A 17,801-nucleotide genomic window follows, 5' to 3' on the forward strand; every position below is an offset into this window, starting at 1 on the left:
TTGGTGACATTATATAACATTCACCAACCGTTTGTGCCTCATTGGCTAAAGGGCATGATTGTTCATTGCCATATTCAGTTTCGGGCAAATCGGAGGCCGTTTGTGGAAGTTACAGTCAAATGTAAGGTCATGGCGTCACGCCAGCATTCACCATGGCATCAAAGCCCCTCCCTTTCTGGAAAGCTATCAGATCTGAATGGTCTTTAAAACATCATGAAGACACTGTATGACCTGAGTGTCATTTTCATTAAATTAGAGGGGATAAATATAGGCATTTCACCATAAAACAATAGACTTCCTGTTGTCAGGGGGCGGGGCTTAGGTGATGTCAGCTGTCCACATTGTCGTTATCTTGAGATGTGGTCAGTGATCACACAGACAAAGTTTGAATTAGATCTGATCATGCACATGGGAGTTATTAAGTCAAGTAATGTCATGGCGAAAGGTCAAAGTTTGAGGCTTAGCCACGCCCACACCTTTATACTTATTTAAAATCCGACGGTTGAATTTTTTCCCCTTTGACTTAAAAGTACATAGCATAAGTTTGAAGGTGATCGGTGTAAAGGGCAACGGGCCATCAATGTCCAAACAACGTGTGCGAAAACCACTAAATCGAGTACTTGGACCAAAATGGCCGACCTCCTGTGCGAAATTGCGCTTGGCTCCAAGAGACTTTTTTGTAGGGCCAGAGACCCTACATGAGTGTACCAATTTTCGTAATCCTCAGTCAAACCTTGTCTTGGGGCTGACAGTTTTAATGGTCCTAGGGGGCGCTATTTCAGAATATAGGCCACGCCCACAAATCTCAGATGCCCATTTCTATTGGGGGTTAGACTAGGATCACTCACCAGACATTTTGTGGCGATGTCACGATAATTGAAGAAATGAGAGGCAAACGTATTGCCATGACGTGATGGCGAATTTCGCCATGCTCCCAAAGCCTCGCCTTTTTTCAAAACCTGCCAGTACTGTAGACCAAGTGACCTCAACTTGTCAGCTGCTATTTACCAGAGATTCCAGGTGATTGGGTAAAAGGAGTCCAATAGGGAGCTGTGAAAAAAAGAGTGGCGTGGCGAAAGGTCAAAGTTTGAGGCTTAGCCACACCCACACCTTTATACTTATTTAAAATCCGACGGTTGAATTTTTTCCTCTATGTCTTAAGAGTATATAGCAGAAGCTCGAAGGCGATTGGTGAAAAGGGCGACGGAGCATCACTCTCCAAACAACGTGTGTGAAAACCACTAAATCGCGCACTTGGACCAAAATGGTCGACTTCCTGTGCGACTTTGCACTTGGCTCCAAGAGACTTTTTTGTAGGTCCTGAGACACCACATTAGTGTACCAAATTTCGTAATCCTCAGTCAAAGCATGGCTTGGGGCTGACAGTTTTAATGGTCCTAGGGGGCGCTAATACAGAAAATAGGCCACGCCCACAAACTTAAGCTGACCTTTTCTATTGGGGGTCAGACTAGGATCACTCACAACAATGGTCGAGGTGATATCACGATAAATGAAGAAATGAGAGGCAAACGTATTTCCATGGCGTGATGGCGAATTTCGTCATGCTCCCAAAGCCCCGCCTTTTTTCAAAACCTTCCAGTACTGGAGACCAAGTGACCTCAACTTGCCTGCTGCTATTTACCAGAGATTCCTGGTGATTGGGTAAAAGGAGTCCAATAAGGAGCTGTGAAAAAAAGAGTGGCGTGGCGAAAGGTCAAAGTTTGAGGCTTAGCCACGCCCACACCTTTATACTTATTTAAAATCCGACGGTTGAATTTTTTCCTCTATGTCTTAAGACTATATAGCAGAAGTTTGAAAGTGATTGGTGAAAAGGGCGACGGAGTATCACTCTCCAAACAACGTGTGTGAAAACCACTAAATCGCGCACTTGGACCAAAATGGCCGACTTCCTGTGCGACTTTGCACTTGGCTCCAAGAGACTTTTTTGTAGGTCCTGAGACACCACATTAGTGTACCAAATTTCGTAATCCTCAGTCAAAGCATGGCTTGGGGCTGACAGTTTTAATGGTCCTAGGGGGCGCTATTTCAGAAAATTGGCCACGCCCACCGGATGTTCACGTCAGATTTTTTGGGGGGCCAGACTAGGATCACTCACAAGAAGTTTCGTGACGACATCTTTAGAAATAAAGAAATGGGAGGCAAACGTAAGGCCACGGCGGTACGCCTTACTTCGCCGCCCCGCCACAGCCCCGCCCTCTGCCGAAAACTCCCATAAAGTGACGCCAAGCAACCCCCACTTGCCTTGAGTTACCAGCTCCAAATTTGTGGTGATTAAGTGAAATGGGGCAATTTGGGACCTTTCACAGTAAAACTTGACCTTTTTGGTCCTGAGGGGGCGGGGCTTGTGTGATGTCATCAATCGACCATTCAATTTACTTTGTGGGTCGATGACAAATGACCACAGAAAGTTTGGTAACTCTATTCCATTCAATTATGAAGTTATAGCAATTTAAATTTTTTTGGCGAGTAGTCAAACTTTGAGGCCTGGCTCCGCCCCTTCAACATATACGAAAACTCAGAATCCTTATCTCATTTTGTTCGCCCATCCCTTCTGAGCAATTTTACACAATTTTTGAGACGATCGTGCGAAAAATGATCGAGCAATCCAATCAGAGACGGACCCTAAAAACGGCAAAAACGGCAAAAAATCGCCATTTCAACCCAAAATGGCCGACTTCCTGTTTGATATTGACCATGGTTGCAAGAGACTTTTCTGTGCGGACTGTTGAGTACTACAAGTGTACCAAATTTCATAACTGTACGATAAACTAAGCTTTATGGAGAGGGTTTTTTTTCCACTTTGTAGGGGGCGCTGTTCAGCCATTTTCTTTGCGATTTTTTTGGGACCTTTAAAATATCAAAATTTTCACCAGGCCTGACAAGTGTGCAAAATATTGTGAGTTTTGGGGTATGTTAAGGTCCCCAAAAAGCTGTTCAAAGGGGGCACGGAATAACAAAAAATAATAATAATCAGAGCAAAAACAAGAGGCCTTCGCAGCGCTTTCGCTGCTCGGGCCTAAAAAAAGAAAAATTAAAGCTGCAAGCAGCGTCGTTCGGCCCTCGCAGCGAAGCTGCTCGCCCTCCTTCCGCACCCCCTCCGCTCCATCCCCGACGCTCTCCAAACCCAGCTCCGCGCTTGTCCATCCTGGACGGCAGCCGGGGGCACCAGGGCACGTCTGGCAGAACAGAAAGTCAACCACCCCGACACCAGAAACCGTGAACGGCCTCCTCGTCCACACCTCACCCTGATTCAGCATCCCCTCTGAGCCCAGCATTACACATTTCACCACTAGGAGATACTCTATCTTTACCACACTGGTGATGTGATGTTCAGTCTCTGGCAAATCGGAGGCTGTTTGTGGAAGTTACAGTCAAACGTAAGGTCACAGCGTCACGCCAGAAATCGCCATGGCATCAAAGCTCCTCCCTTTCTGAAAAGCTATCAGATCTGAATAGTCATTACAACATCATGAAGACAGTGCATGACCTTAGTGTCATGTTGACTAAATTAGAGGGGACAAATATGGGCATTTCACCATAAAACAGAAGACTTCCTGTAGTCAGGGGGCGGGGCTTAGGTGATGCCAGCTGTCCACATTGTCACTGTCTTCAGATGTGGTCAGTGATCACACGGACAAAGTTTGAAATTGATCTGATCATGCACAAGGGAGTTATTGAGTCAAGTAACGTAATGGCGACTGGTCAAAGTTTGAGGCTTAGCCACGCCCACACCTTTATACTTATTTAAAATCCGACGGTTGAATCTTTTCCTCTATGTCTTAAGAGTATATAGCAAGAGTTTGAAGGTGATCGGTGGAAAGGGCGACGAGACATCATTCTCCTAATAACGTGTGCGAAAACCACTAAATCGAGTACTTGGACCAAAATGGCCGACCTCCTGTGCGACATTGCGCTTGGCTCCAAGAGACTTTTTTGTAGGTCCTGAGACACTACATTAGTGTGCCAAATTTCGTGATCCTCAGTCAAAGCACGGCTTGGGGCTGACAGTTTTAATGGTCCTAGGGGGCGCTATTTCAGAAAATAGGCCACGCCCACAAACTTCAGCTGTCCAATTCTATTAGGGGTCAGAGTAGGATCACTCATCAGAAATTGTGTGGCGATGTCACAATGATTGAAGAAATGAGAGACAAACGTATTTCCATGGCGTGATGGCGAATTTCGCCATGCTCCCAAAGCCCCGCCTTTATTCGAAAGCTGCCAGTACTATAGACCAAGTGACCTCAACTTGTCTGCTGCTATTTGCCAGTGATTGCTGGTGATTGGTTAAAAGGAGTCCAATAGGGAGCTGTGAAAAAAAGAGTGGCGTGGCGACAGGTCAAAGTTTGAGGCTTAGCCACGCCCACACCTTTATACTTATTTAAAATCCGTAGGTTGAATTTTTTCCCCTTTGTCTTAAGAGTCTATAGCAGAAGTTTGAAGGTGATTGGTGAAAAGGGCAATGGTGTAACACTCTCCAAACAACGTGTGCGAAAACCACTAAATCGACTACTTGGACCAAAATGGCCGACTTCCTGTGCGACTTTGCACTTGGCTCCAAGAGACTTTTTTGTAGGACCGGAGACACCACATTAGTGTACCAGATTTCGTACTCCTCAGTCAAAGCATGGCTAGGGGCTGACAGTTTTAATGGTCCTAGAGGGCGCCATTTCAGAAAATAGGCCACGCCCACAAACTACAGCTGTCCAAATCTATTGGGGGTCAGACTAGGATCACTCACCAGACATTTTGTGGTGATGGCACGATAATTGAAGAAGTGAGAGGCAAACGTATTGCCATGGCGTGATGGTGAATTTTGCCATGCTCCCAAAGCCCCGCCTTTTTTCAAAACCTGCCAGTACTGGAGACTAAGTGACCTCAACTTGTCAGCTGCTATTCGCCAGAGATTGCTGGCGATTGGGTAAAAGGAGTCCAATAGGTAGCTGTGAAAAAAAGAGTGGCGTGGTGACAGGTCAAAGTTTGAGGCTTAGCCACGCCCACACCTTTATACTTATTTAAAATCCGACGGTTGAATTTTTTCCTTTATGTCTTAAGAGTCTATAGCAGAAGTTTGAAGGCGATTGGTGAAAAGGGCGATGGAGCATCACTCTCCAAACAACGTGTGCGAAAACCACTAAATCGAGTACTTGGACCAAAATGGCCGACTTCCTGTGCGACTTTGCACTTGGCTCCAAGAGACTTTTTTGTAGGTCCTGAGACACCACATTAGTGTGCCAAATTTCATAATCCTCAGTCAAAGCATGACTTGGGGCTGACAGTTTTAATGGTCCTAGGGGGCGCTATTTCAGAAAATAGGCCACGCCCACCGGATGTTCACATCACATTTTGTGGGGGGCTGAACTAGGATCACTCCCAAGAGGTTTTGTGGCGATATCTCTAGAAATGACGAAATGGGAGGCAAACGTAAGGCCTAAGCGGTACGCCTGACTTCGCAGCGCCGCCACAGCCCCGCCTTCTGGAGAAAACTCCCATAAAGTGACGCCAAGCAACCCCAACTTGTCTTCAGTTACCCGCTACAAATTTGGGGTGGTTATTGGAAAGGGCGAATTTTGGAAAATTTCCCAGTAAATCTTGACCTTTTAAGTCCTGAGGGGGCGGGGCTTATGTGACATCATCAATCGACCATTCATTTGTCTTCGGAGGTCGACGACGATTGTCCTTAGAACATTTCTTTAACTGTAATTCTTTCATTTATGAATCTATAGCAATTTGAATTTTTTTGGCGAGTGCTCGAACTTTGAGGCCTGGTCCCGCCCCTTCAGTATTTACGAAAAGTCAATTTTATTGTCTCATTTTAATCGTCCATCGCTTCTGTTCGATCGCACACTATTTTTGAGACGATCGTGCGAAAAATGACCAAACTGTTAAACCAAATATAGACCCTAGAAATGGCCAAAACGGGGTCAAAATGGCCACTTTAGTCCAAAATGGCCGACTTCCTGTTTGATATTGACCATGGGTGCAAGAGGCTTTTCTGTGCGTATTGTTGAGTTCTACAAGTGTACCAAATTTCATCACTCTACTATGAAAAAAGGTCAAAGCGGAGGGGTATTTTTAATTTTCCAGGGGGCGCTGTTGAAACATTTTTTTACCAACTTTCACGTTGCCAGTGAAATACGTAAATTTCACGCACTTTCTATATTGGGCCAGAATTTGGTGACTTTTTGGATATGCTAAGACCCCCTAAAGGCCATCCAAAGACGCGGAAGAAAAAAAAAGAAAGAAAAAAAAAAATAATAAACGGAGCAGATACAATAGGCCTTCGCAGCTTCACTGCTCGGGCCTAATAAACGGAGCAGATACAATAGGCCTTCGCAGCTTCACTGCTCGGGCCTAATTAAAGCTGCAAGCAGCGTCGTTCGGCCCTCGCAGCGAAGCTGCTCGCCCTCTGTCCGCACCCCCTCCGCTCCATCCCCGACGCTCTCCAAACCCGGCTCCGCGCTTTTCCATCCTGGCCGGTTGCCGAGGGCACCAGGGCATGCCTGGCGGAACAGAAAGTCAGCCACCCCAACACCGGAAACCGTGAAAGGCCTCCTCGTCCACACCTCACCCTGACTCAGCATCCCTTCTGAGCCCACCATTACATGTCTCACCCCTAGGAGATACTCTATCTTTACCACACTGGTGATGTGATGTTCAGTCTCGGGCAAATCGGAGGCTGTTTGTGGAAGTTACAGTCAAACGTAAGGTCACAGCGTCACGCCAGAAATCGCCATGGCATCAAAGCCCCTCACTTTCTGAAAAGCTATCAGATCTGAATGGTCATTACAACATCATGAAGACAGTGCATGACCTTAGTGTCATCTTGACTAAATTAGAGGGGACAAATATGGGAAGTTCACCATAAAACAATAGACTTCCTGTAGTCAGGGGGCGGGGCTTAGGTGATGTCAGCTGTCCACATTGTCACTGTCTTCAGATGTGGTCAGTGATCACACAGACAAAGTATGAAATTGATCTGATCATGCACATGGGAGTTGTTAAGTCAAATAAAGTAATGGCGACTGGTCAAAGTTTGAGGCTTAGCCACGCCCATACCTTTATACTTATTTAAAATCCGACGGTTGAATTTTTTCCTCTATGTCTTAAGAGTATATAGCAGAAGTTTGAAGGTGATCGGTGGAAAGGGCGAGGAGATATAATTCTCCTAATAACGTGTGCGAAAACCACTAAATTGAGTAATTGCACCAAAATGGCCGACCTCCTGTGCGACATTGCGCTTGGCTCCAAGAGACTTTTTTGTAGGTCCTGAGACACTACATTAGTGTGCCAAATTTTGTGATCCTCAGTCAAAGCATGGCTTGGGGCTGACTGTTTTAATGGACCTAGGGGGCACTGTTTCGGAAAATAGGCCACGCCCACAAACTTCAGCTGTCCAGTTATATTAGGGGTCAGAGTAGGATCACTCATCAGAAATTGTGTGGCAATGTCACAATGATTGAAGAAATGAGAGACAAACGTATTTCCATGGCGTGATGGTGAATTTCGCCATGCTCCCAAAGCTCCGCCTTTATTCGAAACCTGCCAGTACTATAGACCAAGTGACCTTAACTTGTCTGCTGCTATTTGCCACTGTTTGGTGGTGATTGGATAAAAGGAGTCCAATAGGGAGCTGTGAAAAAAAGAGTGGCGTGGCGACAGGTCAGAGTTTGAGGCTTAGCCACGCCCACACCTCTATACTTATTTAAAATCCGACGGTTGAATTTTTTCATCTATGTCTTAAGAGTATATAGCAGAAGTGTGAAGGCGATTGGTGAAAAGGGCGATGGAGCATCACTCTCCAAACAACGTGTGCGAAAACCACTAAATCGCGCACTTGGACCAAAATGGCCGACTTCCTGTGCGACTTTGCACTTGGCTCCAAGAGACTTTTTTGTAGGTCCTGAGACACCACATTAGTGTACCACATTTCGTAATCCTCAGTCAAAGCATGGCTTGGGGCTGTCAGTTTTAATGGTCCTAGGGGGCGCTATTTCAGAAAATAGACCACGCCCACCGGAATTTCACATCAGATTTTTTTGGGGGCCGGACTAGGATCACTCACAAGAAGTTTCGTGGCGATATCTCTAGAAATGACGAAATGGGAGGCAAACGTAAGGCCTAAGCGGTACGCCTGAGTTCGCCGCGCCGCCACAGCCCCGCCTTCTCCAGAAAACTCCCATAAAGTGACGCCAAGCAACCCCAACTTGTCTTCAGTTACCTGATACAAATTTAGGATGATTATTCGAAAGGGCGAATTTTGGAAAATTTCCTAGTAAAACTTGACCTTTTAAGTCCTGAAGGGGCGGGGCTTATGTGACATCATCAATCGACCATTCATTTGTCTTCGGGGGGCGATGATGATTGTCCATAGAAAGTTACTTTATCTGTAATTCTTTCATTTATGAAATTATAGCAATTTGAATTTTTTTGGCGAGTGCTCGAACTTTGAGGCCTGGTCCCGCCCCTTCAGTATTTACGAAAAGTAAATTTTATTGTCTCATTTTAATCGTCCGTCGCTTCTGTTCGATCGCACACTATTTTTGAGACGATCGTGCGAAAAATGACCAAACTGTTCAACCAAATATAGACCCAAGAAATGGCCGAAACAGGGTCAAAATGGCCACTTTAGTCCAAAATGGCCGACTTCCTGTTTGATATTGACCATGGATGCAAGAGGCTTTTCTGTGCATATTGTTGAGTTCTACAAGTGTACCAAATTTCATAACTGTACGATAAACTAAGCTTTATGGAGAGGGGTATTTTTCACTTTCTAGGGGGCGCTGTTCAGCCATTTTTTTATGAACTTTCACATCGCCAGTGAAATACGTAAATTTCACGCACTTTCTATATTGGGCCAGAATTTGGTGACTTTTTGGATATGCTAAGACCCCCTAAAGGCCAGTCAAAGACGCGGAAGAAAAAAGAAAGAAAGAAAGAAAGCGTAATAATAAACGGAGCAGATACAATAGGCCTTCGCAGCTTCACTGCTCGGGCCTAATAAACGGAGCAGATACAATAGGCCTTCGCAGCGCTTCGCTGCTCGGGCCTAATTAAAAAGAAACAAAGTTAAAGATATCGGCCAGAGGCTAAATTCATTTGAATGGCATCTGTAAATAAGTATTAAAACCTCAGATGAAAATGGTTTTTGGATTTTCACGGCTGGAATTTTAAGAAAATTTGATGTTTTTGACTGGCGCAGGAAAAACAGAAACTAGCTTCCGGTCTAAGCCCTGGGCATCTGGTGTTGTTTCACAAGGAAGTCTGCAGAATCAGCAATTGAAAGAAACCCTGTACTCTGTTCTGGTTCTGAATTAGTGTTATAGCAGAGAACAATGTGTCAGTCAATCAGTCAGTCAGTCAGTCAGATGTAGCTTCTGAAGCCTCTGCTGGTCGATCAGATTTGCTATTTTCTCTGGTACACGGTGACGAGAACAGATTTTGGATTACCGGTGAAGTTTGACTGAACTCCGACCCCGCTAGCTGGATACCGCAGGTGCAGACATGTTTTGGAACGTTTGACTCAGAAGAGGCGCAACCTGATTTGGATCCTGTTCACCTTCAAAACCAAATCAGTAGTTTTTTTTACTTTTAAATATTTCATTTCTGTGCTTGTAGGGCTCCCACCGGGAACCCTAAGCTGACATGTTCTCAGCCGGTCTTAGCTCCATCATACTGTCCCAATATAATTCAGTAATATACAGATAAAAAAATAATGTGCTGCCAAATTTACAGCTGCATGGACATAATGATTTAACTCCAGAAAATACTTAAGATAGCTTACCAAAATAAATCTTCCTGCTGCTGCTCGCGAGCTCAGCTCGTTGTTTGCAATAATCCAGGATGGCACAGAGGTTCTGTGAGCACTTTTTTTTTTTATCTTGTTTTTTGTTCATTGAGCTATGTCCACACACACAGGTCCTGATCTAGATTAAAGGACAGTTAACGAGGGTTGCAAGACATAAAAAATTGAGAGCACTTGTAGTTAAATATTTTCCTTGTGTTCTGTGTGGACTCTCATATGTCTGTTTAAATTTGTCTTTTGGCTAAATCTCTGTCCACAGAGCTCACAAGCAATAGGTTTCTGTCCTGTGTGAACGATCATGTGTCTGTTTACATCCGTCTTATGGTAAAATCTTTGTCCACAGAGCTCACAAGCTAAGGGCTTCTGTCCTGTATGGACTGTCATGTGTCTGTTTAACTGTGGCTTTTGGCTAAATATTTTTCCACAATGTTCACAAGTAAAAAGTTTATGTCTTGTGTGGATGCTCATGTGACGATTTAAACTAGTCTTTCGGTTAAATATCTGCCCACAGAGCTCACAAGCAAAAGGTTTCTGTCCTGTGTGGATTGTCGTGTGACTATTTAAACTTGTCTTTCCACTGAATCTCTGCCCACAGAGCTCACAAGCGAAAGGTTTTTGTCCTGTGTGGACTCTTGTGTGATAGGTTAAAGTTGTCTTATGGCTAAATCTTTGTCCACAGAGCTCACAGGCAAAAGGTTTCTGTCCTGTGTGGACTCTCATATGTATGTTTAAACTTGCCTTTCGGCTGAACCTTTGTCCACAGAGCTCACAGGCAAAAGGTTTCTGTCCTGTGTGGACTCTTATATGATAGTTTAAATGCGTCTTTTGGCTAAATCTTTTACCACAGAACTCACAGGCAAAAGGTTTCTGTCCTGTGTGGACTCTCATATGTATGTTTAAAATTGTCTTTTGGCTGAACCTTTGTCCACAGAGCTCACAGGCAAAAGGTTTCTGTCCTGTGTGGACTCTTGTATGATAGTTTAAACTTGTCTTTTGGCTAAATATTTTTCCACAGAACTCACAGGCAAAAGGTTTCTGTCCAGAGTGGACTCTCGTGTGTCTGTTTAAAGTTGACTTCTGGTTAAATCCCTGTCCACACAAATCACAGCTAAAATATTTTACTTTTGTCTGGACTTTCTTGCATGATTCTACTTGTTGTGTCGCTCCAACACACTTCTTTTTAACCAAACAGTCTAAAGACCTTATTGCTGAATGACTTGTCACTCTCACATGTTTCTGGAGAGACCATTTGTGGAGAAATTGTTCACCACACTCAGGACAGCTAAAAGATTTGTTAATCGTCTTAACATCTGACACAGAAGATCTGCTCTCATTCCAGTCATCGTCTCCATCTCCAGTTCCAGCCCCAAAGTCTGACAGCTCAGAGTTTAGATTCACATCATCATCTTCATCATCTCCACTAACTTCAGTCTCTGAAGAATCGGATATCTGTTCATGAGGGTTCAGGTCTGGGTTCCTGCTAGTTTCTGCTCCTCCACCAGTGTCTGCTGTCATCTGGTCAGCAGAACTGGTGGTTGGAACATTTCTGTCTTCTATTTGCTGCTGATGAAGCTGTGAAAACAGAGGTTTCTCTTCATCATCTTCACTCTTTATAGAAATATCAGTGAACCGAAACCTGGCAGCATCAGTCTCCTCCTTCAAATGGAGATATTCTCCTTCCACACTGGTCCAGAGTTCCTCCTGTTCCTCCTTCATATGGAGGTGTTTTGGGTTCTGCTGGTCCACACCAGCACTCTGTTCATCAAGAACTTCTTTTTTAACCAGCACCACCTGATGGACATCTGTAGGAAACACAGAAACACATTATGTGAATTACCAGAGGAGAGGAAAGAGTACTGAAATTTTCTACCTATTAAAAGTACCAATTATTTAATGTTTTTTTTCTCAAGTACAACAAAAGGTATTTGCTTACATTTGAACTCAAGTAAAAGTAAAAAATATCTTAAATAAAATGTACTCAAGATAACAGTTACTTTTTGGTCAGTTTAAGGATGGCTTCATCCTTATGCTGTATAAGTAGTGCAAACGCTTAACAACAGCTCGCTCGCACACACACACACACACACACACACACAGCTCTGCTAGCAGAGGACAGACAGCAGTTCACGGAGAACAGAGGACGGTTTGATGGATTTGATGGTGGGGAAGTACATAGTTAACCAGTTAATTTCCGTTAATGATGCGTTATGTAGAAATTAGGGTTGTCACGATACTAAAATTTCAAACTCGATTCGATACTGGAAAAAAACTCGATGCTCGATTTCGATACTATTTAAAAACACCAATTTATTGAACAAGTTTATTCAAAAAATAACATTCCTCAATTTATATTGCAAAAATTAAATGTTACGAATTAAGTGTATAAAGTGCTTAAACCTTTCAAGTATCAGCGTTTTTTAAACCATGCATACAAAAACTGGCGAAAGTTAACACTTTAAATCATGAATTGTCTCACTATACATACACTATTTGCAGAGTGATGTTTTGCTGCTTAAACTCTGTTTAAGGTGCATTTTTGTCATAAGAAGTAATGCCATATGTTTTGTTCTGTACTTTTGAACAACTCTGTTGGTCAATAAAGGGAGAAACGAATTTCTCCACAGTAGGACAAAGGTACATCTACCGGTAATCTTAATAAAAACAGATTGGCGCACGGCAGTGACTTCATTAAAAGCGCCGGTTAGATTAGCCGCAGCTAGTCTGTTTACACCTAGAAATCCCAGACTCGCTCCAAATGAACAGGGGAATCACGTTAATGATTCCTAACAAAACCTTTCGACACTGAGATGTTTTGGTGCAGATAATGTCTTATTTCGAGGCTGCACCATGGGTGCCCGTCTGCACCCGTTATATGGATATACGCTGATGGCGATTCGCCGATGGATCTAAATACCCCGGGGAATCCAAGTAGCACCAAAGTTGTCAGCGGGAGTAAACAAACGTACTGCATGCTAGAAATTAAGTCCGGGTTGCAATTAGGGCTGCAACTAACGATTATTTTCATAATCGATTAATCTGTCGATTATTTTTTCGATTAATCGATTAATCGGTTTGTTATTGTTTAGCTATTTAACCTATACAAGTGATGGATGCATTTCAGTTAAGAACAAAAAAACATAAGAGAATTGTGCAGTTGACTGCAATCTATTTTATTGCACATGAACACAGTCAGCAGTATAAAATGAGCTAAACAGTGCAAAATATCAGTCCAGAATAATTTTTAGCATTAGCTGGAAGCCTGCTCCTTCCACCATGGATAGTGGCCTCATGTCTTTTACCAGCATGTTTAGAATAGAGTTTGTAAGTGGTATGAATTGCTGGGGGGTGAGTGTCTTCTTCCCCATGTAGTTGTCCATCGTTGCTTGTTTTTTTCTGCATAAGAAACACAAATAGACTGAAATAAGTACACATATAAAATAAAGCAGCACACACACTACAACACTAAATCAATATTATATTATTTGAATTAATTAACAATATACAGTGATCATTTATTTTGAGGGTTACGTTCTACAAAATAGCCCGCAACAGGAGATATTCAGAAAAAAAGTAAAACATTTTTACTATTAAAAAGCTCTAAGTAAGAAGCTCATGAGGTTTTTACTTTGAGTCGGGAGTGTTTAAATTAGCCAGAGAAATGTGAAAAATGTTTATTTTGTGTAATACTGTTTAAGAAACATGATAAAAATGTGTTGTGAGGCGTTTTACAGCGTTAGATAGTAAAACAGCCTTTTAATAGTAAAAAATGACTTTTTCTGAATTTCTCCTGTATTTAAAAATTGAAAGTGTACAACTATGCCGCGTTATATTCACCTGGACACAGCTTGTCTGTATATTTTTCTCCGCGGAGTTGTCCTTTTTTGAATGAGGAACATAGTTATGGGTTTGTGCCGTTTTTCTCTTAACGAGAACATTCTTATAAACAGACGTGCTAAATTTGGCAAGCGCATGGTTCACAACACGGAGGAGATTCACGATTGCATCTAGTCAATCAGAAGTAGAACACCGTAAACTGACGCGGCAAAAAAACATGTTTAACATCCAGTATAACGAACTCAGCTAAAACACTAAGTCCAGCTTGTTTATTTTCTGTTACTTACCGGGCTGGCTCTTCCAAATGACGGCTCACTTGACCGCGGTGCTCTTCCTCTGCTGCATCAGCCCCCACATGCTTTCGTCTCAAATGTGCTCCCATACTCGTGAGGTTTTTGTCCGGGGTTTCTCTTCAGTTTTGTCGCTTCTATTTTTCTTCCGTATTTCCTCTTGTTCCGCCATCTCTCACAGCAAGATGAGCGTCAGTAACGTGATACGTCATGAAAACCGAGGGCACCCATTGGCTCATTTCTTCTTCTACGGCTCCACTGGTAGATCAGTGGCTCATTACTGCCACACACTGGCGGCAAATTTAACAGCTTGTAACCGATGTCAGATTGTGGTAAAAAATAGACTTTATGCGGTAAAATATGATTATTAAACAACTAATCGATGACTAAAAAAGTTGTTAACTATTTTAATAATCGATTATAATCGATTAAATCGATTAGTTGTTTCAGCTCTAGTTGCAATAAACGGGAGTTTCCTTTAAGCACATAAGCATGAATATACAACTACGTGTCGGACTTGGTATGCTAATTAAGTTGGGCTGTGAAGCGCCTCCCAAATTCGCTGTTTATGTTTTTGTTTATTTATTTGGCAGACAAAACTTGGATCGGAGACAACTCGCGTGGGAAACTGCAATGTAGCCATGCGGCGTCTTCTTCTTCTGTTTGTCTGGGAGGCGGAGGCTGCTTTACGGCATCTGGCTGTCGTGCGTGTCGGTGTACTTGAAGAAGGCTGTGTATAACAGTCCATAATATCGATACCACAGGGATGGAATATCTAATTTAGATACCACTTTTAGTATCGATTTATATCTAGGTATCGATTTTTTTGACAACACTAGTAGAAATTAAGTAAAAATGGCAACCTGTGGTAAAATTTGGTTACTGCAACCACTTTAAACAACCTTGGAGCTGTAACAGAATGAAATGACTGTTTTCCCCCTCCTCTGCACAGAACTAGTCTGCATGAGATATGGCCTCAAGGTCTCATGCATTTGCTTCTAACCTGCTTGTTTTCAGCTCAACAGAAGAATGAAGAATGGACTCTTCTTTTAAATAATCAAAGAACTATAGTTTAACAAGCTAATCAAGCGAAGTGTTAGTCAATAAATAAGATGTGACCGATCTGTGAAATCAAAATATTAATTACTTTATTATAATCCTATAGAATATAAAGGTACTATGACTTTAAATGTTCCAATAGGACTGATCTCACGTAGCGTTAAAAGACATGACAGATTACTTTCACTGATCCAATCAGAATCTGCCAGATGTGACGAAGGCGTGGTTTTGATGGTGTTTGGTAAGTCTTTCAACTTTTCATTCGACCATAAACCATAAACCATAACATCCGAAGTATATAACTATGCCACGTCATCTCCAACGCCAGTTCAAAGCGTTCTAGAGAAGTTGTCGGAGTGGCCAATCTGTAACTTTCCTCTTCAACCAAAAGATCCAACGACAAGCTGGAAAATTCGTTGCTGTTCCAACTGCTGCAACGGTTCCTGTCAGAATAAAAGCTGAACCCCCTCAGCCTAGGTATCCACCAAGAAAACAAAACAAAGTGTTGAAAAGTAAAATGTGGGTAGATTTATCTCCACTACACGTTTTTACCTGTATAAAACAATAAGTTACACACATGTAATATTTATACATCTGATACAATTCAGATCACCTTCAAAACTCAGTCACACACCCAGGGCCGTTTCAAGACATTTTGGGGGCCATGGCAAAATGACCCCCCCCATAACTGGGCTCCCCAGAAGCCTCTGTGTAATTCATACCCTCTCCAGTAGTATTAGTTATACAGTGTTTGTAAAAGCCCCTCAGACATTACTGACATGTTCTAATATTATCAGATGAAAAACTAAATGATCAGACATGCTGTCTCATCTGCTGCTTTTCTAAACTTGTAAAAAGTAACAAAACCGTTTGAAAGCCACTATTTGTGGATTCTCTGAAAGTTTCCATGGAGTGTGTGACAAATTATTTTTTCATTGATTCTATCGTCTAATCTCACAGCTGAAACAAGCATCCTTAATAATCTGTGCACAGGAAGCTTACCGATGCTGTAGTAAAACAAAAGGTATAATAATTTATTATTAATAAAACCTTGTTGCAGCACTAAAGCAGAAAAAATGAGATTTTGCAATAAATATGCTAAATATTTACATATGAATTGTTTTGGAGCCCTTTTATTGGCAGAATCTGATATTAATTTAGTTCTTACAAAAAATGGGTCCCAGCGTTGTGTGGCGTTGCCATAGTGTGACGTCATAGGCACAGATCCCCTGTCCTCTTGTTTGGAAATGGAAATATGATCACCCTATTAAACAAACTGTCCACCCGGGCTTTTGCGCTGCACAGAGACGCTTCGCTGCCTACGACTGAACGTCAGTTGAGAGTCAGTCTCATGCAGACTGACCAATGAAGAGAGGGCCTCAAGTTAAGACCCTCTCCTCATTGGTCAGTCCACACGAGGTGGGTCAAAGGTTAACCTGAGCGGGTTACGTGATGTCAGGCATTCAAGTATTGAGTATATTTACTGCATATTACAGTAATATATTCTGTATGTGACCACATTATGGTGATCCTTGGGTCGTGATGATGGGGCCCTTGAATATTGTTACCCAGGGTACAACAAAGTGTTAATCTGGCCCTGACACACACACACACCAGTACCTGTGTCCATGCTGTCCAGGTCCAGGTGGTGAAGAACACACGATGAATCAGTCCCAGATCCTGAAGTGGTAGCAGGTTTTCTTTAGCCGTGTTTAGCTAACAGCTGCAATAGAAACAAAGCAGGAGAGCTGATTAAGATGCTGCTTCAGAACAACGCAGGAGATTAAAGATCCAACGCTTTGGTTCTGATCAGCTGAGGACAGATCCAGTCTGGAAAAGAGGACCTTTGCTCACCAGAGTTCACGGAGTAGAGCTAACCGCTTTTTCCTCCAGAGTCACATTCAGATTCGGGGCTTTTCCGTTGGAGAGTGTGAGCAGGATGGATCAGAGAGCGAGCAGCGATCCTGCATCATGACCAACTCAGATGAGCGAGTCTGATAGAGGGAACCTCTTCAATCTGATGAAAGCAGCAAAACGAGCGCGTTTCTCAGAGAGGCCAAAGGAACAGCAGCAGATCCAGAAGGCAGGAAGTCTAGAGAAAAGCTTTTCTCACCCACAACCTGATTCTGGAGCTCCGATTGTCACGAAGACCGCGGAATATCTTCTCCGGTTCTGGAAAGAACTCCACCAAGTTGTTGAGGAGGAGAAGAAAGCAGCAGCAGTTAGTCGCTTTAGCTGATCAACTCTCCCAGAGACTGAAGTGAACACCAAAACAAGAAGAAGCTACCTTTGCTAATAGCTTCCGTTTTCCTTTCTCTGTTAAAGCTCTTGGCAGTGATCAACCAGCGTAAAGGCTCATTACCGCCCCCTACTGGACTCAAATCCGTCTCTGCAAAAACACTGATCTGTGTGTTAGGATCGGATATATCTCTGGACATAGCCCGCCCATTTCTCTTATACTGTACAATTCTGAAACAAAAAAGGGGGTTCCCACCAACGCCATCTTGTCCTTGTCACACATGCTGCGGTTTCAGATACCTGCATACATGCTGAGCCCAGTGAAGAAATAATGAGAATTAATGGAAGCTTTGATCACTGATTCTCAGAAGTTTGAGGCAAAAAGTAACTCTAAGAAACTATTATTAAATTAGGTCTGAATTTTTTAGAGATTATAATCTGATGTTTATTCTCTCACCTAAAATCAAGAAGAGATTTGTTGTCATGTTGAAAAAAAACGTTTTGTTTCTGAATAATGAAGAAAATAGCAAAAATTATGGATATTTTAAATGAGATGC

The 17,801-nt window shown here is 42.8% G+C and overlaps 1 protein-coding gene across 3 annotated transcripts in view; it reads right to left on the bottom strand.

Annotated features, from left to right (window-relative positions):
* LOC129165079 (gastrula zinc finger protein XlCGF57.1-like) overlaps window positions 1–17,469 on the bottom strand; it is a 43,811-nt gene extending 26,342 nt beyond the window's left edge. Inside the window, exons 1-4 of one of the 3 annotated variants that reach the window (XM_070548265.1) lie at window positions 17,120–17,469; window positions 16,861–17,023; window positions 16,627–16,729; window positions 1–11,625 (exon numbers count right to left, since the gene is read on the bottom strand). The exon at window positions 1–11,625 is cut by the window's left edge and continues 26,342 nt beyond it. In XM_070548265.1, coding sequence (XP_070404366.1) covers window positions 10,004–11,625; window positions 16,627–16,636 — 1,632 coding nt within the window. In that variant the 5' untranslated portion in view covers window positions 16,637–16,729; window positions 16,861–17,023; window positions 17,120–17,469 and the 3' untranslated portion in view covers window positions 1–10,003. Of the gene's footprint in view, window positions 11,626–13,122; window positions 13,217–13,944; window positions 16,565–16,626; window positions 16,730–16,860 lie in introns of those variants that run through there. The other 2 variants (XM_054747333.2, XM_070548266.1) reach the window with 2 other exon arrangements.
* Window positions 17,470–17,801: the final 332 nt, after the last annotated feature.

Source organism: Nothobranchius furzeri, chromosome 2, assembly GCF_043380555.1.
Source record: "Nothobranchius furzeri strain GRZ-AD chromosome 2, NfurGRZ-RIMD1, whole genome shotgun sequence".
In the NCBI taxonomy this organism is placed as follows: Eukaryota; Metazoa; Chordata; class Actinopteri; order Cyprinodontiformes; family Nothobranchiidae; genus Nothobranchius; species Nothobranchius furzeri.